Source organism: Saimiri boliviensis, chromosome 19, assembly GCF_048565385.1.
Source record: "Saimiri boliviensis isolate mSaiBol1 chromosome 19, mSaiBol1.pri, whole genome shotgun sequence".
Classification (NCBI taxonomy): Eukaryota; Metazoa; Chordata; class Mammalia; order Primates; family Cebidae; genus Saimiri; species Saimiri boliviensis.
This window is the reverse complement of record NC_133467.1, coordinates 35396385-35417441: the sequence shown is the minus strand read 5'-3', so window position 1 is coordinate 35417441 and position 21057 is coordinate 35396385. Positions and strand designations below refer to the sequence as shown.

Genomic DNA, 21057 nt, shown 5'->3' with positions numbered 1-21057 from the left:
TTTAGCGTGAGACACTTGAGGAGGAAAGGGGGATGAAAGGTAGACAGCCTCAGGATGGCTTGAGTTCCTGGAGTCTAGCAGAGCCTTGGCTTGAAGTAAGAAACCTGACTCTCATCTTCACTTTATTATTATTTGAACAAATCACTGTTTTTACCTGAAATTTAATTTTATTTGTAAACTTCAACTTTTATTATTTCCTCTCAGGAATATGCACAAATGATATAGGAATCTATAAAATATACAAGGGCTAATACAATTGTTTGGTGGTTCTAAATGATTGCTTCATGACTATAGTATGGCACAACCCTGTGATGCCAATAATCCAGCTATAATAATAAATATTTAAATGGTTTTAAATTTTCCTGATTCTCTTTTTAACATCAATCGTTTAATATTTTTTCCCTTATGGTAAGCTACTGATGTAGGTAAAGCAGTTGTTATGTCTCCATTCAACAGAAAAGGAAATTGAAGAAAAAGCCTTCTGTCATCTTTCTTCAAGAGTAATCCTCTTGTACAAAATAAGCAAAACGAAGTATTACGAACCCACAGTTCATAGCTCGGTGAAAACTGTACTACTCCTGGCTACATCTGTTCCTTGATAGAGGCACCAAGAGCTGATATGCTTTGAGGTAATGGGGAAAGCTTACAGACATCTAAAAGAAACTTTTCTGGGTCTGGAGTTCTGTTCCAAATCTCTGTCTCTACTCCTTGCACACCTCTCTGTTGCTCCAACTAGGGCTCCATAATGGGACCACATCTACTGAAGTTTAGTTCTTCCATAGTGCTGGCACTACACTGGGCTACTCTGTGGAGAATACCCACTCCCAGAAATGGAGCTGAGTGGATAGTTGTTTTCTTGCTTCATTCAAGTTCTTGGTCAATCCCTTAGGATCCTCATATCCCCTCATGGGACTTACCGTCCTCCATTCCTCTTGTAGTTGTCTGGGACATAATGAGGCTGCAGAGAAGATAAGGAAGACATAAGCACATTGTAGAAGCTGGGAAAGCTAGCTCTCCTCTGCAGCAACTCATAGCAGGGCTGAAGACAACTTGGGTGACTACGTTTTAGGATGAGAAATTTAGTACTTCTATTAATATGCAGGCCACAATGATTATCAAAATTTTGTACTCCCAGGGTGACAAAGGGAGGGATAAGCACACAATTTTCTATACCCCATTTCACCTTTTATTGATTTATTTTCTTTTTTTGAGATAGTAGAGGTTGCAGTGAGCTCAGATTGTGCCATTGCACTCTACCCTAGGACAGAACAAAACTCTGGCTCAAAAAAAAAGGAAGAACAGGGAAAACAGGAATGTTATTGGTTTGTTTTCTGGTTAGATTCTTTTTTTGGGGGGGGAGTTGTGCTCTGTTGCCAGGCTGGAGTGTAGTGACACAATCTTGGCTCACTGCAATCTCTGCCTCCCGGGTTCAAGTGATTCTCCTGCCTCAGCCTCCCAAGTAGCTGAGATTACAGGCACATGCCACTACACCTAGCTAATGTTTATATTTTTAGTAGAGATGGGGTTTCATCACGTTGGCCAGGATGGTCTCTATCTCCTGACCACCTTGATCTGCCCACCCTGGCTTCCCAAAGTGCTGGGATAACAGGCATGTGCCACTGTACCCGGTCCTGGTTAGATTATTTCTAAGTTCAGGGTGACAGCTATAAATTCTGGCAGGACCACTAAAAGAAGACTCAATGATGAGGTGCTCAGCCAGGGTTTTATCAGAGCAAACAGATGAATGGATGGTCAAAATCTTTATGGAATGAATGACACAACATAGTTGGCACACTGTTCTCAACAATTTGAAAGAAAAAATACACAGGAAAAAGCCTGAAAATGAAAATAACAATGGTTATTTTCTGGAGAGTGGAGTAATATATGTAATTTTTTTCCTCTTAATGTTTCTTTTTTTTTTTTTTTTTGAGACGGAGTTTCGCTCTTGTTACCCAGGCTGGAGTGCAATGGCGCGATCTCGGCTCACCACAACCTCCGCCTCCTGGGTTCAGGCAATTCTCCTGCCTCAGCCTCCTGAGTAGCTGGGATTACAGGCACGTGCCACCATGCCCAGCTATTTTTTTGTATTTTTAGTAGAGACGGGGTTTCACCATGTTGACCAGGATGGTCTCGATCTCTCGACCTCGTGATCCACCCGCCTCGGCCTCCCAAAGTGCTGGGATTACAGGCTTGAGCCACCGCGCCCGGCCCTCCTCTTAATGTTTCTAATTTTTTTTTTTTTTTTTGAGACGCGGTCTCTGTCACCTGGGCTGGAGTGCAGTGGCACAGTCAGCTCACTGTAACCTCAAACTCATGGGCTCAAATGATCCTCCTGCCTTGGCCTCCCAAAGTGCTGAGATTGAATGTGTGAGCCACCACGATGTTAATAAACACCACTATCACAAATTTTATATAATCATGTTTTCCATTTTTAATGCAGGCATAAAAAGAAAAAGCTGAATTATTTTCTATGAAGGTTCTTCTTTTACAGGTGTGTTCTCAATGAGAGAGAGAAAAAAAGGAGTTTTTCAGGGTTCTTGCTTCTCAAAATTATGGGTGTGAAAGACAAAACAAAACAAAAACATACAGATGTGGGGCTTGCCAGCAAAGATTAAACAAAGGAAAGAGAAAAGAGGAAAGGGGAAAGGTGTCTAACATTGTAATCGACAATTTTCTGAGATACAGTCTATGTGAGAAAATGTACGTTTGCTGTTCAAATGTCCCAAATGAAGACAGAAATTTCCATAGTTTGGGATGGAATTTGGATGAAGAAGCAGAGAGCTATGTAAAGATTTTCACTCTGTGAATTTCATGCATGAACCAGATTGTCCTAACATTCAGTGTTAAGAAAGGAAGGAGACTCACCGAGAAATCTCTTTTGGGAGTGAGCTTCTTGGGGAAGTGATCAAAAGCATAGGGTTTGGTGCAGACAGGATAGCGGTTCCGGTGGATCTTGTAAAACAGGTGTGCTGACTTGTCAAGCCGATAATCACAGATGTACACATCTTGCTCCTTCACTCCTTTGGGTCTCCCTATGGGTCCAACCAGTGTTAAGGAATCCTATTTCCCCGTTTCTCCCCCTGAGCTACCCAATGACCCCATACACACCATTGAGAGAGCAGCTAGACCCTTAAAACCTACACAGTAGCTATTTAGAGAGGTAGAACAACTAAGTATTTGGTTGTTGCAGGACAAAGAGTTCCCAGACACTAGTGTCAACAAAGGAAAAAATAAATATAACTTGATGGAGCTGAAAAAGACAGTATTTAAATAAAAAAGAAAAAAATATTTATATAATAGCAGAACGGATGGAAATAAACCAGGAATGTATACTGAGAGCTGTAGGAATGTGTGACAAAGTATTTTGAGGGAAAAACAGAGCAGATTATGAAGGAATTACAAGAAAAGAATGAAGGTATAAATTTGAGGGAAGCACATTTGTAAATTAACACTTTTTTTTTTTTGAGACAGAGTCTTGCTCTGTGGCCAGGCTGGAGGGCAGTGGTGCGATCTCGGCTCACTGCAACCTCTGCCTCTGAATTATTTTCTGTGAAGGTTCTTCTTTTACAGGTGTGTTCTCAATGAGAGAGAGAGGAAAAAAAGGTTCCCTGGCCTCCCGGGTAGCTGGAATTACAGGTGTGCACCAACACATCCAACAAATTTTTGTATTTTTAGTAGAGACGGGGTTTCACCATGTTGGCCAGGATGGTCTCAATCTCCTGACCTCCTCATCCACCCACCTTGGCCTCCCAAAGTGCTGGGATTATAGGCATGAGCTACCACGCCTGGCTGTAAATGAACACTTTTTCACTGAGACAAGGAGGACTCATCAGTATCACAGAGCTGCAAGTAGTTTGTCAGTTTTGAAATGGAATACATATTCTTTTAGAATATTTTGCTGTGATTCTGAAAGAACAGGCTAGACTACTGAACTCTGCTAACAATGATAAATAACATATATTGAGCTTTTACTCTAAGCCATAAACTGGGCTGAATGCTTTTTAGATTATTTTATACAATCTTTAAAAAACTCTTTAAAACAGATACTAATCCTTATTTTCAATGGGAAATCGATACTTAGATTAAGTAAATTCTCCAAGGGAACACAGATAAAATGTCGTGGAGCCGGAATTTGAAATTAATACACAGTATTAACAAAATTAACTAAATTTAATAAAAAGGAATGAACATTTACTGAGTGCTAAGCACTAGGTAAAAGAAAAGAAAAAATATAGTATACCTCTCTGAAGTTTCATAGTTAGCCTTGGAGAATCTTTCATCATATACAGACAATAAGAATGGGGTGGGCAATGAACAGGAGATAGGAGGTCTTTTTTTTTTTTGAGGCAGGGTCTCACTCTGTTGCCCAGGTTGCAGTGCAGTGGTGAAATCCTGGCTCACTACAATCTCTGCCTCCCAGGCTCAGCAATCCTCACAGTAGCTGGGAGCTACAGACCTGCACCACCAGGCCAGCTACAGAGACAGGGTTTCGTCATATTGGGCAGGCTGGTCTCCAACTCCTGGGGTCAAGTGATCTGCCCACCTCGGCCTCCCACAGTGCTGGGATTACTGGCATGAGCCACTGCACTTGGCTGAGGTCTAGGTCATTTTTTAACTAGGCCAGATCACTTACCTTTACAATATGTATAAAGGTCCAACACACAACAGGTCCCCACTACAGCCTCCAAGGGAATGATCTCATAGAGTGGCACCCGAAACAGCTCATTATGATAGAACCGACGGGATGGAGAGTGGTGTGTTTCATGGGGACGGAAATAATGGTGACCAAAGGCAAACCGTTCCTCTCTGAGAAAAGGAAAAGTGAGAAGGGAGAGGTTTAGTTGATATAGCAAGACCCTGGTGAATATTCAGCTCTGCTGGTTCACTACAGCTGGAAGAAAAAGACAGGACCTCAACACATACTTTTCATTCTTCCAAAGCTTCTCAATGCGAAAGATGTCAAGTTTATCTCGGTTAATGTGAGATAACAGTCGATAGGACTGACGGACTGGGTGGCCATCAGGGGTGCGCCGACTGTCCCTCATCAAATACACACAGTCACCTAGGAAGATACAGAACACAGAATGAAGATAAGATGATTCCTGTATAGACTCTGTTAGGCATCTGTTTATCTGACCCAGGGTCTACACAGAGTTCATAATTTGAAACAGTATAAATAGAGAGAGCTAAAAGCAGCAGTATAAGCGACGATAATCAATTCTAGACTATGATAACAAAAGGGATTTCTGAAATGCATCCCTCACAACAAGAACTATTCACCTAAACATGACAAGAGCAATAATGTTAAGAAATACTGCTTCCTACGTGTTTTTCCCAGTCTTAAAATTAACTTCATAACACGTCTGTCATTTCAAATTAGTATTATTTAGTGGAGAGGTGACACATGTAAGCACAAGGACTAGAGGATATAAAAATTTATATTCTATTGCTATTAAAGGCCGTATGGAGACAATGACTACTATGGAGACAGCAGAGACTTCCTACTATTCAGAAAAGTCAGCTCTGACAAGTAGGATTAGCTCCTGTGTACGTACCCTGACGAAGCAGCAAGTCATCTCGGAGCAAACAGATGAAGTAGACACAGCCAGGTTGGGCATAGTGGGGCCGAGGGATCATGGGAACCTCCTGATAGAAGCAGAAAGCCAATTTATAAGGGCTGGAATTACTACATTCAGCCTACTTATTTCTCTTCAGGAGAGAAAAGGAACTAAACCCTAGAATTCTCAATCAATCAAGATGTACTGTTTTGTCATTTCAATATACCAGAGACATACAAAAAAAGATGAAAGCAACTAGAGTTGTTAAACCTGGAAAAGTGAAGGTACAGGACAAAACCAACAGGCTAAGTATCTCAATCTACATTTTAGGAAGCACTAATTGTGTAGTTCCTCTATGTATTCTAGGGGCCATATGAAAACATGTGAAGGGAGATTTTCATTATTACAATGATTGGGGTATGCTACTGGTACTTAGCACCCAGGGTCCAAGAAAGCCAAAACCTTCTGAAATGCATCCCTCACAACAAGAACTATTCACCTAAACATGACAAGAGCAACAATGTTAAGAAATACTACCTAAATCTCTTCTTTTTAAGAAGTGACTTGCCCAAAATCACAAATATAAACATAGCAGAGCCAAGCCAAAAACCACTTAATGACTCAGGCAAGTCACTAACCCACCCTTTCTCCTGCCAAGTGAGTCTAACATTAACCTTTGTTGATTCTGAGTCCAGTGCTCTTTTCACTTAAACCACTGTCCACATTATGTTAAACCACATAAATAACATTAAGTTCTGGATTTTCTAAGCTATTGCTTTCATGGACATCTGATAGTGTTTATTAAAACCTTATTAGTTTTGGGGGCCGGGCACAGTGGCTCATGCCTGTAATCCCAGCACTTCTGGAGGCTTGAGGTGGGTGGATCACAAGGTCAAGAGATAGAGACCATCCTGGCCAACATGGTGAAATCCCAACTCTACAATACAAAAATTAGCTGAGTGTTGCGGCGTGTGCCTGTAGTCCCAGCTACTCGGGAGGCTGAGGCAGGAGAAGCGCTTGAACCTAGGTGGTGGAGGTTGAAGTGAGCCGGGATCACGCCACTGCACTCCAGTCTGGAGACAGAGTGAGATTCTGTCTCAAAACAAAACAAAACAAAACAAAACAAAACAAAACAAAACAAAACAAAACAAAACACAAAACCCTTAGTTTTGGCTGGGTGTGCTGGCTCATGCCTGTAATCCTAGCACTTTGGGAGGCTGAGGAGGGTGGCTCACCCGAGGTCAGGAGTTTAAGACCAGCCTGGCCAACATGGCAAAACCCAGTCTCCACTAAAAATACAAAAATCCTTTTGATTTGGGTAGGAAAAAAAAAAAAAAAATAGCCAGCGTGGTGGCCAGTGCCTGTAATCCCAGCTACTCGGGAGGCTGAAAAGGAGAATCATTTGAACCGCCTGAACCCTGTGTGGGGAGATTGCAGTGAGTTGAGATCACACCACTTCACTCCAGCCTGTGCAAAACAGGAAAACTCTGCCTCAAAAACAAACAACCCCCCTGCCCTGCAAAAAAAACGAAACAAACAAACAAAAAACCCAAAAAAAACCTTTAGTTTTTTTTTTTGTTGTTGTATTTTTTTTTTCTTTTTTTTTTGAGACAAAGTTTCGCTCTTGTTACCCAGGCTGGAGTGCAATGGCGTGATCTCGACTCACCGCAACCTCTGCCTCCTGGGTTCAGGCAATTCTCCTGCCTCAGCCTCCTGAGTAGCTGGGATTACAGGCACACGCCACCATGCCCAGCTAATTTTTAGTATTTTTTAGTAGAGACGGGGTTTCACCATGTTGACCAGGATGGTCTTGATCTCTTGATCTCGTGATCCGCCCGCCTTGGCCTCCCAAAGTGCTGGGATTACAGGCTTGAGCCACCGCGCCCGGCTTGTTGTTGTATTTTTTGAGACAGAGTCTCACTCTGTCACCAGGCTAGAGTGCGGTGGCTCAATCTCAGCTCACTGCAACCTCTACCTCCTTGGTTCAAGCAATTCTCCTGCTTCAGTCTCCCAAGTAGCTGGGACTATAGGTGTGTGCCACCAGCTAATTTTTGTATTTTTAGTACAGACAGGGTTTCACCATGTTGGCCAAGATGGTCTCAATCTCTTGACCTCATGATCTGCCTGCCTTGGCCTCCAAAACTGCTGGGATTACAGGCGTGAGTCACCGTGCCTGGCTTTTTTCTTTTTTTAGAGACAGAGTCTTGCTCTGTTGCCCAGGCTGGAGTGCAGTGGCACAATCTCAGCTCACTGAAATCTCCACCTCTCAGGTTCTAGGAATTCTCCTGCTTCAGTCTCCCAAGCAGCTAGGACTACAGGTGCACAGCACCATGCCTGGCTACTGTTTTTTTGTATTTTAGTAGAGATGGGGTTCCACCGTGTTGCCCAGGCTGGTCTCGAACTCCTGAGCTCAGGGAATCCCCCCTGCCTCGGCCCCCAAAAGTGCTACGATTACAGGCGTGAGACACTGCGCCCGGACAAAAACCCTAGTTTTATATAGTGCCATTCCTTCCACAGATTTCTTTTTCTTTTTTTTCTTTTGTTTCTGAAAAGCTGTAATCCTTCCATAGATTTCTAAGTATTTTATTTTCCCTTTGATCATACTCCTGAAATAGGGAAGAACAGAAACATGACCCTTAATGTGAAGTTTAAGAAACCAAGGCCACAACTTATAAAAGGAAATTCTGCAAAGCAAGAGCAAGACAAGTAAGATGCCATTTTTTATCAGAAGGCAGCTTACCCTGTCCACGGGCCTTGGGTCACACTGCTCACAAAGGTAGTGCTCCACATCTGAGTTCACTCCCATACAATCACAGTGCTGCCACACCTGTAGAAAATTATACAGTTTGGGGGAATATGGAGGCTATGACTTATTGAGAGTGTCCTGGGAGCCCAGAATAAAAAATTAATAATGGGTCAGGGTAAAGTAAAAGAGGAACTAAGGGATAGCTGGGTGAATGAGCGATTAGAGATAAATGGTAAAATAGGAGGAAAACAGAATGACTTTTCTGAACAAAAGTATACAGATTGATTCATAATCTATAGATCTGGAGAAATAAAATGGGGAGACAGAGACAGAATAGGAAGACACATGAATATACTACCAAACGATTACTAAGTAATTCAAGTCAATGATGTGGCTATTCTGAAAGGCTTTACAGCTACAAGATGTTTTTACGTACCCCTATCTAACTTTATCCTCCCAACAATCCTATGTGTTACAGCTACTTTACACCTAAAGTCATGCATTCACTTATATTAGTGGGGACACTAGGGCTCAAATCCAGGCCTTGACTCCTTCATCAGGAGCCCTACATATATTAACATATTTCACTGTATTAGAGGAATCATGCTAATAGAGTATACTATCACTAATGTTTTAAAAGGCAAAGCACTATATGAAATACTGTCATTATGCTGGGCTTGGTGGCTCATTGCCTATAAACCCAGCACGTTGGGAGGCTGAGGCGGCTGGATCATGAGGTCAAGAGATCCAGACCATCCTGGCCAACATGGTGAAACCCAGTCTCTAAAACAAAATAAATAAATAGGCTGAGTGCAGTGGCTCACACTTTGGGAGGCCGAGGCAGGCAGACCACCTGAGGTCGTGAGTTCGAGAGCAGCCTGACCAATATGGAGAAATCCCGTCTCTACTACTAAAAATACAAAATTAGCAGGGTGTGGTGGCACAAAATAATCCCAGCTACTTGGGAGGCTAAGGCAGGAGAATCACTTGAATCTGGGAGGCGGAGGTTGTGATGAGCCGAGATTGCGCCATTGCACTTCAGCCTGGGCAACAAGAGTGAAACTCCTTCTCAAAAAGAAAATAAAAATAAAAAGAAATACTGTCATTCTCCTTGATACAGATTATGTGACAAGTGTATACTGGAAAGTGGGCAGAAAAGGAAAGAGCCAGGTGTGGTGGCTCACACCTATAATCCCAACACTGGGAGAGAATCACTTAAGCTTAGGAGTTCGAGACCAGCCTGGGGAAGATGATGAAACCCCATCTTTACAAAAAGTTCAAAAAATTAGCCAGGCATGGTGGCACACGCCTTTGATCCTAGCTACTCGAGAGGCTGAGGTGGGAGGCAGGGGTTGCAGTGAGCTGAGATCATGCCACTGCACTCCAGCCTAGGCAACAGAGCAAGACTTTATCTTATAAATAAAACAATAAAACAAGAAGGGAGGGGAGAAAAAGAAGGCAAGGATTAAGTGAAAGAAAGAGAGATCAAAGGAGAAAGACAATATGGCAAACAGAGAAGCCTAACATAAACCATGGCTAAGTAATAGTTCATAAAAAGCCTTTCAAGCCAATCCAAAAGAGCCATGGGCTTCTTCTTCGAATATGGTCACCATGTTCATTAGGACCAAGCTTCTGCTTCATTTCCTGACCCTCACCATGCACTTGTCACACTGGATCATGAGACCTTCATCCTTGTAGAGGCCACAGATACAGCGAATAACATCGTCGTCCTTCTCATGCCCATTCTCCTTTTCAGAGGCTGAGGTCTCACTGCTGTCTGCCTCACTTGCTGTCTCTCCCACAATCTCATCAATTTGGGCTGATGCCTCATGCCGGGCATTATAATAGGCCTTTCGTAGACGGCAAACATCTCTCCCAATTGGGGATTTACGCCCGTAGTACTTCTGAAAAAAGCAAAGAAAGAAATCATGTTTAGTCCTCTCATTTTTACCTGAAGAGGCAGCATGATTTTCTTTACCCTCCAATTTTGGTTCACAGAATTTCAACAGGATGAAATATAAGGCAGACAGTTTGGAACAACTTAAGCTGAACTAAAATGAATTCAAGTTAGAATCTGCATGTTATTTTTCCATTAGCTCAACTGATCTTTCATTCAACTCCTGTCACAGGCCTTACTGTCCACAAGATCAAATACACGGAGATCATAAAATATGAATTAATATCACAAGCATAATGTAGTGGAGAGGTTCAATATATACCTTTGTCTTGTGGATATCTGTGACAGATCTACAGGTGTCAAATCTATGTGGAAGCTAGGTTTCAGTAGAATGTTACAATGCAAAATTTCTCTAATTCTTCTCCCGTTTGTCTATTTTTCTTTCTCATTTTGTCTTTCAACCTCTATTATTCCTTTATCTAAGTAGGCTCTATTGTCTTCCAAATACCTCTCTAAGATATGTCAAAATTACTGAATAGTTTCCTCTCTTCTATGTACCATACAATAGTTCATCCTGCCTTTTAATTCAGTTCAAGGTCACCTTTTCTCCAGTGAGCTTCACCTATTCCATAACTTATCACCATGATATTCCTCAATTCCATCTGCAAGATATATTACTATCTAGGCACCATGGCTCATGCCTGTAATCCCAGAACTTCGGGAGGCCGAGGTGGGAAGATCACAAGGTCAGGGGTTCGAGACCAGCCTGACCAATATGGTGAAACCCCATCTCTACTAAAAATACAAAAATTAGCTGAGTGTGATATTATGTGCCTGTAATCCCAGCTACTTGGGAGGCTGAAGGAGGAGAATCACTTGAACCCAGGAGGCGCAGGTTGCAGTGAGCTGAGATCACAACACTGCACTTCAGCCTGGGTAACAAAGTGAGACTCGGACTCAAAAAAAAAAAAAAAAAAAGACATATTTCTAACATTTACCTACACATATTTCTGCATATTGCACATGTACTTATTTTCTTGAGAAAAGAAACTAGAGATACTACTTAAATGTATTAAAATATCTATATAATGCCATCATAAAGGTTTGATACTAGTTTTTTACAATCTAGTCATATCAATGTCTTCATATATAGCCTTCAATAATATTTAGTATACAGTAACACATACCCCAAGGGTACTAATAAAAAGACTGCCTTTTTCAACCAGAAATATGGTTGATAGAAAAGGGAAAAAAAATCTTAAACTTCTAGAGTAATTCTCTTCAGAACAAACTTGTGAAATCTCTTTGAAGTCAGTGAATAATACCTCAGCATTCCGAAAGACTTTGAGCATGTCAGCATCAAAAGCTTCCACTGTCTTATAGTAACCAGTGAGGATCTGCTTCTCTATGGTGATAAGATCTAGGGGATCAGAGATCTTCTCGTAATAATCAGCATTCCTGGAACACAAAACCAGGGTGTCAATCTGGCACACTTAGCACTTTTAAAAAACTCAGATGATTCCCACAAATGTGAACCTACTTTTTCTTTGGGGGAAGGTTCAAAAGTGGAGCTGCCAGTGCTTGCCGGGAAGTATCTGCAAAAGAATGTGAGGTTTAGTAGAAAGACTCCACCATACAAGGGAGGCAAGCATCTCCTAACTGGAAGAGTAGAATCCCTCAAATTAAAAGTGAGAGAAAAATCCAAGTCTTTTTTTTTTTTTTTTTTTTTTGAGACGGAGTCTCACTCTTGTCACCCAGGCAGGAGTGCAATGGCACGATCTCGGCTCGCTGCAACCTCTGCCTCCCAGGTTTAAGCAATTCTCCTGCCTCAGCCTCCCAAGGAGCTGGGATTACAGGCGTGTACCACCATGCCCGGCTAATTTTTTTTTTTTTTTTTTTTTTTTTGAGACGGAGTTTCGCGCGTTACCCAGGCTGGAGTGCAATGGCGCGATCTTGGCTCACCGCAACCTCTGCCTCCTGGGTTCAAGCAATTCTCCTGCCTCAGCCTCCCGAGTAGCTGGGACTACAGGCGTGCGCCACCATGCCCAGCTAATTTTTTTGTTTTTAGCGGAGACGGGGTTTCACCATGTTGACCAGGATGGTCTCGATCTCTTGACCTCGTGATCCACCCGCCTCGGCCTCCCAAAGTGCTGGGATTACAGGCGTGAGCCACTGCGCCCGGCTAATTTTTGTATTTTTAAGAGACAGGGTTTCACCATGTTGGCCAGGCTTGTCTCGAACTCCTGACCTTAGGTGATCCGCCTGCCTCAGCCTCCCAAAGTGCTGAGATTACAGGCGTGAGCCACCGCGCCCGGCCAAATATCCAAGTCTTTTTAAGGCCTGTGAAAAATCCACTTTTTCAGAAATGTAGGTAAAGGTAGGGATCAAATGATAGTTCTAAGATTGCCTAGGATATGAAAGATATAGTTATATCTGCTTAAAATGTAGCACACTGTTAGTTGGGTAACGAGAAGAACTTCCTATGAAGAATGAGAGATGAGAACTTATTGAGAGTAATCTATTTAGGGTAAATTACTACTTAAGCTCAACAAATCTTTTTTTTTTGAGACAGAGTCTCGCTCTGTCACTAGGCTGGAGTGAAGTGGTGTGATCTTGGTTCACTACAAACCCTGCTTCCTGGGTTCAAGATTCTCCTGCCTCAGCCTCCTGAGTAGCGGGACTACAGGTGCGTACCACCATGCCCAGGTAATTTTCTTACTTTTAGTAGAGATGGGTCTTTACCATGTTGGCCAGTATGGTCTTGATCTCTTGACCTTGTGATCCACTTGTCCTGACCTCCCAAAGGGCTGACTTTACAGGCAAGAACCACCATGCCTGGCCAAATCTTGTAATGGCAAAAAGAACATCTTATCCAAAAAGTGTTTTCTAGTTGTTATTAACTGCCCTTAATTAATATTAATTTGTTTGGCCAGGACGGGGCCAAGTCGCTCATGCCTGTAATTTGGAAGGTTGAGGCAGGCGCATCACGAGGTCAGAAGATCAAGACCATCCCGGCTAACATGGAGAAACCCTGTCTCTACTAAAAATACAAAAAATGTGCTGGGTGTGGTGGCACACACCTGTAATCCCAGCTACTCAGGAGGCCGAGGCAGGAGAGTCACTTGAACCTGGGAGGCGGAGGTTGCAGTGAGCCGAGATCGCACCACTACACTCCAGTCTGGGTGACACAGCGAGACTGTTTCAAAAATAAAAATAAAAATAAAAAACACAAAACTGTTTGGCTGGGTGTGGTGGCTCACACCTGTAATCTCAGCACTTTTAGAGGTTGAGGCGGGCAGATAACTTGAGGTCAGAAGTTCGAGAATGAGCTGGCTAACATGGTAAAGCCGCGTCTCTCCACCGAAAAATAAAAAAATTAGCCTGGTATGGTGGCACATGCCTGTAGTCCCAGCTACTCAGGAGGCTGAGGTGGGAGAATCACTTGAACCCAGGAGGCAGAGGTTGCAGTGAGCCAAAACTGTGCCACTGAACTCCAGCCTGGGTGACAGACTGAGACTCTGCCTTAAAAAACTTAAAAAAAAAGAAAAACTAATATTACTCTGTTGGGTATGGATCCAACTGAATTCCAGATATTGAATAATTTAGTACTGTATCGTGAATATTTTCTAGAATTAATTTTCCTTTAACAGTTACTCTGTATTATGAAAATGGAATTCATGTTGAGGGGCCACTTCTCATTTGCTACCATACTTAATTTCTGGCAATTTCACTAGAGAGTGAAGAGTCTGTGTCTCATGCTCATAATGCAGTGACATGGTAGATATACTTACTGCAGTTTCATGTTAGGTCAGATGAGCCTACTTGAGAATGCAGGACGGACAAGGTGGCTCATGCTTATAATCCCAGAACTCTGGGAGGTTGAGGCAGGAGGACTGATTGAGGCCAGGAGTCCAAGACCAGCCTGGGCAACATAGCGAGACCCCTCACCTCAAAAAAAAAAAAAAAAAAAAAAAGAGAGAATGCAGAGAGAGTGATTTTTTGGGAATGTAAATGGAATAGGTGCCTCAAAATTCAAAACTTTATATCTTACATCTTAGGGCAGTTTGGTCCCCTTTATATAAAGGCAGTTTTCCTCTTTATATCCTTAGGTTAACAAAACTGCAAAAAGCCACTATAATATCAAAGACAATCAAGAGACAGAGAAAGAAATGAAAAAGAAAAGAAATGGCCATGAGCAGTGGGTCGCACCTGTAATCCAAGCACTTTGGGAGACCTAGACAGAAGGATCACTTGAGTCTAGGCTTCTGAAACTGGCCTGGGCAATATAGCAAGATTCCATCTCTACTTCTTAAAATAAATAAAAAAAAAGAACGAATTTGAAAGTGGTTATAGTCACCTTTATAAGAGATGATACCATCACAGATTTCTTTGAAGATCTGGGCGAGGCGGGCTGCCCGAGCCACTTCAATATTTTCCTCTGCAGCTGCCAACCGTCTTGTTCGAACAGATCGAGCTGTCTGCAGGGCAGAGAACTGGGTCATGAAGACATCTGGAAGAATAAAGTGAAAATTAAGTTTCAGGAAACGAGGAGCTCTACATGGCTTTATCTTTCCCAATGGATTCCTGCCATTTGCTCTATTTTCCCCTGAAGTGATTAAGTAGATTAGTGTTCTATCTTCTGTAAAGAAAAATCAGGATACATTGGAATTTATTAGAGATAAAATGCTGCAAGAAGGACCTTAGTTTAGTGCTCAAATACAGTACAGTATAGTAGCTGTAAGTCCGGGCTCCAAAATCAATCTATTGGTATCTGAATTCTGGCTTCCCTACTTATTAGCTGTGTGATCTTGGGCAAGTTATTTAACCTGTGTCTCAGCTTCTCAAATGTCAAATGGGAATAACGGTAGTACTTCCCTCATGAGGAAATAATGCAGGTTAAATAAAACAGTGCCTTTAATGTGTTTAGCTCAGTGCCTGACATGTAAATAATGATACCTGTTATTATCAGAAGTAGTAAACTGGTTAGGACATAAGTTCACAGAATTTATGCCAATCAAATCATTGAAAGGATGTAAGATTCTGCACCAATTTTTGAATCTATCTAGTTAGCATTCAGCATATCCCTCACACATCACACAGAATACTTCTACCTTTTGAGAGGAAGAAGGAAAGGATAAAAAAAGAGCATGATCTTTTGAACACTGTTTTCAATCAGAAAGGATGCTTGGACATACTAGTTTCTTTGCTTTCAGTCTCTTCTGGATAGCATCTGAACTCAGGAGTGCTGTTGTATTATTCATGCATGAAGGTTAGAAAAAGGAGACCTGATGGTTTTTGAGTACAGTACTAATCTGAATGTGAGAAAAAAAAAAAAGGTCTTTAAATTGATATTGACACTATCCGCCTCCCACCCCAATTTCCCCAGTGCATTTGGTATCACTATTTGGTCTGTCTGCAAGTTATTGTCAAGGTAGTAACAAAGAGGGCCCACTATCTATCTGATGCCTAATGACTATTTCAGACTATAGGTCATGTTTGAAAGGCTATAGAAGGAGGTTTCTTTCTATTCCCTCAAGAGAGGATAGCTGAAGAACTGGGATGGATAGGTTATTACTAATTAATGCACACATATTTGGATCCTAACTTTTCTGGGCAATACTAAAAGGAGTTGTTAAATAGATTATCTGCTGGAAAGCAACTAAAATAAATTAATAGAAATGTTTTGGCCAGGCATGGTGGCTCAGGCCTGTAATCCCGGCACTCTGGGAGACTGAGGTGGGTGAATCACTTGAGGTCAGGAGTTTGAGATCAGCCTGGCCAACATGGTGAAATCCTGTCTCTAGTAAAAACACAAAAATTAGGCTGGGCGCAGTGGCTCACATCTATAATCTCAGCACATTGGGAGACTGAGGTGAGCCGATCAGGAGTTCAAGAACAGCCTGGCCAACATGGTGAAACCCCTCTCTACTAAAAATACAAAAAATTAGCTGGGCATGGTGGCAGGCGCCTGTAATCCCAGTTACTCGGGAGGCTATGGCAAGAGAATCTCTTGAACTCAAGAGGTGGAGGTTGCAGTGAGCCGAGATTACGCCACTGTATTCCAGCCTGGGCGACAGTGCAAGACTCTGTCTCAAAAAAAAAAAAAGGCCGGGCACGGTGGCTCAAGCCTGTAATCCCAGCACTTTGGGAGGCCGAGGCGGGTGGATCACGAGGTCAGGAGATCGAGACCATCCTGGTCAACATGGTGAAACCTCGTCTCTACTAAAAATACAAAAAATTAGCTGGGCGTGGTGGCATGTGCCTGTAATCCCAGCTACTCAGGAGGCTGAGGCAGGAGAATTGCCTGAACCCAGGAGGCGGAGGTTGCGGTGAGCCGAGATCGCGCCACTGCACTCCAGCCTGGGTAACAAGAGCGAAACTCCGCCTCAAAAAAAAAAAAAAAAAAACCCCAAAAAATATAAAAATTAGTCAGGCATAGTGGCGGACGTCTGTAATCCCACCAGCTACTAGGGAGGCTGAGGCAGGAGAATTGCTTGAACCTGGGAGGTGGAGGTTGGTTGCAAGATCCACCAAGATCACACCATTGCACTCCAGCCTGGGCAACAAGAGCAAAATTCCATTTCAAACAAACAAAGAAATGTTTCAAATGCCTTACCAGATTTGATATTCCCATCATCTCGGCAGATCCCATTCCAACGGGTATATAATGATGCTGAGTGAATATTATCACTGGTGTGCTTTACTTCCTCCTGTTTTTGACGAATCTTCTCCCAGTTTCGGACCAAGAATACATGATGCTTTAGTACAAAGTTCCTGTAAGGAAGGAAAAAAACCTTCCTTTATTCATTAATTCAATGAGCATTTACTACATGTCTACTCTGTGTAAGCCACTGTTAGATGATATATGTGAAGTGAGCTGTTGTAAAGAGAATCATATGAGCAAAACATTATTTAATTTTGAATCTTGAATTTTTTCACATTACACAAAACATATACTATTTACATATAGCTGACAAATAACAAGGACTGCAGAAATACTGGCAAATGAAATAGCCTGACCAGAGGGGAGAGATTTATATGTATAAATTCTAAAAACAGTTGCCAAGATAAAGTAGGTCTTAGGATCAGCTATAACAAGAACTGGACTGGCAAATAAAGGCAAAGATATGTGAAATGAATAGGCACTGGGCAAACTATATTAGGTGCAGTGCTGCCACATGGTTCCCTAAACTTATTATTATTTTTGAGATGGAGTCTTGCCATCTCGGCTCACTGCAACCTCTGCCTCCCAGGTTCAAGGGATTCTCCTGCCTCAGCCTCCTGAGTAGCTGCGATTACAGGCACCTGCCACCATGCCCAGCTAATTCTTGTACTTTTAGTAGAGACAGGGTTTCCCCATGTTGGCAAGGCTGGTGACCTCAGGTGATCCTCCCATCTCGGGCTCCCAAAGTGCTGGGATTATGGCGCCTGGCCCTTCTTCCCTAAATTTAAATGAGTTATGTGTATCTTGACTGATCCTATACAATTTTGATGATTCCATTATTCAATTTTCATGACAGCACATATGTAAATACATGTGATCTTGGGTAAGTCTCAAGCTATGTGTTTCAATTCTCACTAAAATTGAGATTAGACTAATTTTCTAGTTCCTGCACATTAGACACCCCTAGTAGACATTATAAACTACTGACACCTGGGTTCCACCTCCGCAAATTCTGATTTAAGTGGTCTAGGGTCTGGCATGGGCCTTGGGAGTTTTTCAAAGCTCCCAATGCTAAGGGGCAGCCAAAGTGAGAACAACTGGAGTGGTTTTTCTGAAACTGACAATTTATATGACTCAAAGGGAAATAGAATGAACGGGGCTAAAATTACATAATGGTTATAAACAAAAATAAACTTTTAACAAATAGAACATACTTATTTTGTTTACTTCTGAAAGGGACAATTCTTATCTGAATACAGGGAACAGCAGAAATTACCACTAAAGATCCTTTCTATTGCTATGTTAAAATGTCAACAAAGCAGGCACACTTTTTTTTTTTTTTGAGATGGAGTTTTGCTCTTGTTGCCCAGGCTGAAGTGCAATGGTGAGATCTCTGTTCACTGAAACCTCCGCCTCCCGGGTTCAAGCCGTTCTCCTGCCTCAGACTCCTGAGTAGCTGGGATTACAGGCATGCTCGACCACACTTGGCTAATTTCGTATTTTTGGTAGAGACAAGGTTTCTCCATGTTAGTCAGGCTGGTTTCAAATTCCCAACCTCAGGTGATCCACCTGCACTGGCCTCTCAGAATGCTGGGATTACAGGCATGAGCTACCGCACCAGGCCAAAGCAGGTATTCTTAATCTTTTCCCTGCCATGGATTCCTTTGACAGTCTGGTGAAGTCTATGGAACCATTCTCTCAACAATTATTTTAAAATTACTTCAAAAAATTTAAATTGTTTAAAAATTTGGGATTGGGCACAGTAGCTCACACCTGTAATCCTAGTACTTTGGGAGGGGCGAGGTGGGCGAATCACTTGAAGTCAGGAGTTTGAGACCAGCCTGTCCAACACGGTGAAACCCCATCTTTACTAAAAATACAAAAATTAGCCGGGTGTGGTGGTGCATGCCTGTAATCTCAGCTACTTGGGAGGTTGAGGCAGGAGAATAGCTTGAACTGGGAGGCAGAGGTTGCAGTGAGCCAATGTCATGTCATTGCACTGCAGCCTGGGAGACAATAGTGAAACTTCATCTCAAAAAAATAAATATATAAAAATAAATAAAAATTTTGAATTATGTTTAATCTGCAGGATTAAAAGAAAACAAAATATACTAAATTCAAGCCCACACCAAAACACCAACTTTGAGATTTTAGAAACATAAAATAATGTTTTATTTTCCTTTTCCTTTTTTTTTGAGACAGAATCTTGCTCTGTCACCAGGCTAGAGTGCAGTGGCGATCTAGGCTCACTGCAACCTCTGCTTCCTGGGTTCAAGTGATTCTCCTACCTCAACCTCCTGAGTAGCTGGGACTACAGGTGCCTGCCACCACACCTGGCTAATTTTTGTGTTTTTAGTAGAGACAGGGTTTCACCGTATTGGTCAGGCTGGTCTCGAGCTCCTGACCTTGTGATCCGCCTGCCTAGGCCTCCCAAAGTGCTGGGATCACAGGTGTGAGCCACCGTGCCTAGCCCATACAATAATTTTTAATGCACACTAAGACCTAGTGGTAGGTCTAACAACCATAGTAACTGTGAGGTAGAGATAAACATATGTGTATGTGTGTGTGTGTGTGTGTGTATGAGATGTGATTTCACTCCATTGCCCAGGCTGGAGTGCAATGGCACAATCACAGCTCACTGCAACCTCCACTTCTTCAGCTCCCATCTCAGCCACCTGAGCAGTTGGGACCACAGGCATGTACCACCATACCCAACTCTCTTTTTTTTTTTTGACACATAGTCTCACTTTGTCACCCAGGCTGGAGTGCAGTGGCATGATCTCAGCTGACTGCAACCTCTGTCTCTTAGGTTCAAGAGATTCTCACATCTCAGACTCCCAAGTAGCTGGGACTACAGATGCTTGTTACCATGCCTGGCTAATTTTTTTGTACTTTACTTAGTAAAGATAGAGTTTCCCCATGCTGGCCAGGCTGGTGTGGAACTCCTGACCTTAGGTTATCCACCCGCCTAAGCCTCCCAAAGTGCTGGAATTACAGGCATGAGCCACTGCACCCGACCCCAACTCATTAAAATTTTTTTTGTAGACATGGGATCTCAACTACCTTGCTCAGGCTAAGATATTTATAATGCCCATAACATGGTATGAAATAGTTGTGAATATTGGTGACAAAGTCCTTTAACTGCTAACCCCCTCATTCTAAATACATACATACACACACACACACACACATACACACACACACACACACACACACACATACACACACAAACTGCCTACTGTTATATGTCAAGAAAATGCTTTTCTTTTTTTTTTTTTTTAAGAAGTAACTTCTTGGCCGGGCGCGGTGGCTCAAGCCTGTAATCCCAGCATTTTGGGAGGCCGAGGCGGGTGGATCACGAAGTCGAGAGATCGAGACCAACCTGGTCAACATGGTGAAACCCCATCTCTACTAAAAATACAAAAAATTAGCTGGGTATGGTGGCGCGTGCCTATAATCCCAGCTACTCAGGAGGCTGAGGCAGGAGAACTGCCTGAACCCAGGAGGTGGAGGTTGCGGTGAGCTGAGATTGCGCCATTGCACTCCAGCCTGGGTTACAACAGTGAAACTCCGTCTCAAAAAAAAAAGAAGTAAGTAACTTCTTAAAAAGGTAGCTCATGCCTGTAATCCCAGCTACTTGGGAGACAGAGGCAGAAGAATCGCTTAAACCTAGGAGGTGGAGGGTGCAGTGAGCCGAGACTGTACCACTGCACTCCAGTGTGGGCAACATAGTGAGACTCTGTCTCAAAAAAAAAAAAAAAAGCAAGGTCTTTCCATGTTGCTCAGGCTGGTCTTGAACTCCTGGGCTCTAGTAATCCTCCTGCCTCAGCCTCCTGAATAGATGGGTCTATTCAGGAGGGATATGTGCAAACGTGATTGTATTTAGAAATTAGGCAACATAAGCTGGTCTGGTGTGTTGGCTCACATCTGTAATCCTAGTGCTCTGGGAAGTCGGGGTGGGAGGACACCTTGAGCCCAGGAGTTTGGGACCAATCTGGGCAACACAGTGAGACCCTGTCTCTAAAAAAAAAATAAAAAATAAAATAAGAAAATTAGCCAGGTGTGGTGGCATGTGGCTACAGCCCCAGTTACCTGGGAGGATGACGCAGGGGGATCACTTAAGCCCAGAAGTTGGAGGCTGAAGTCAGCCATGACTGCAGTAAGCCAGGCCTCTGCTTTCCAGCCCAGGTGA

At 42.7% G+C, this 21057-nt stretch overlaps 1 protein-coding gene across 3 annotated transcripts in view; it reads right to left on the bottom strand.

The window, feature by feature from the left end:
• ASH1L (ASH1 like histone lysine methyltransferase) overlaps positions 1–21057 on the bottom strand; it is a 211600-nt gene that overhangs the window by 3111 nt on the left and 187432 nt on the right. For all 3 annotated transcript variants that reach the window (XM_074389797.1, XM_074389796.1, XM_010348410.3), the window contains 11 exons: positions 16818–16975; positions 14559–14711; positions 11742–11796; positions 11527–11659; positions 9960–10208; positions 8299–8385; positions 5556–5646; positions 4924–5062; positions 4634–4806; positions 2866–3032; positions 918–958 (listed from right to left, as the gene is read on the bottom strand). In XM_074389797.1, the coding sequence (XP_074245898.1) occupies positions 918–958; positions 2866–3032; positions 4634–4806; positions 4924–5062; positions 5556–5646; positions 8299–8385; positions 9960–10208; positions 11527–11659; positions 11742–11796; positions 14559–14711; positions 16818–16975 (1446 nt within the window). The remainder of the gene's footprint in view (positions 1–917; positions 959–2865; positions 3033–4633; positions 4807–4923; positions 5063–5555; positions 5647–8298; positions 8386–9959; positions 10209–11526; positions 11660–11741; positions 11797–14558; positions 14712–16817; positions 16976–21057) is intronic.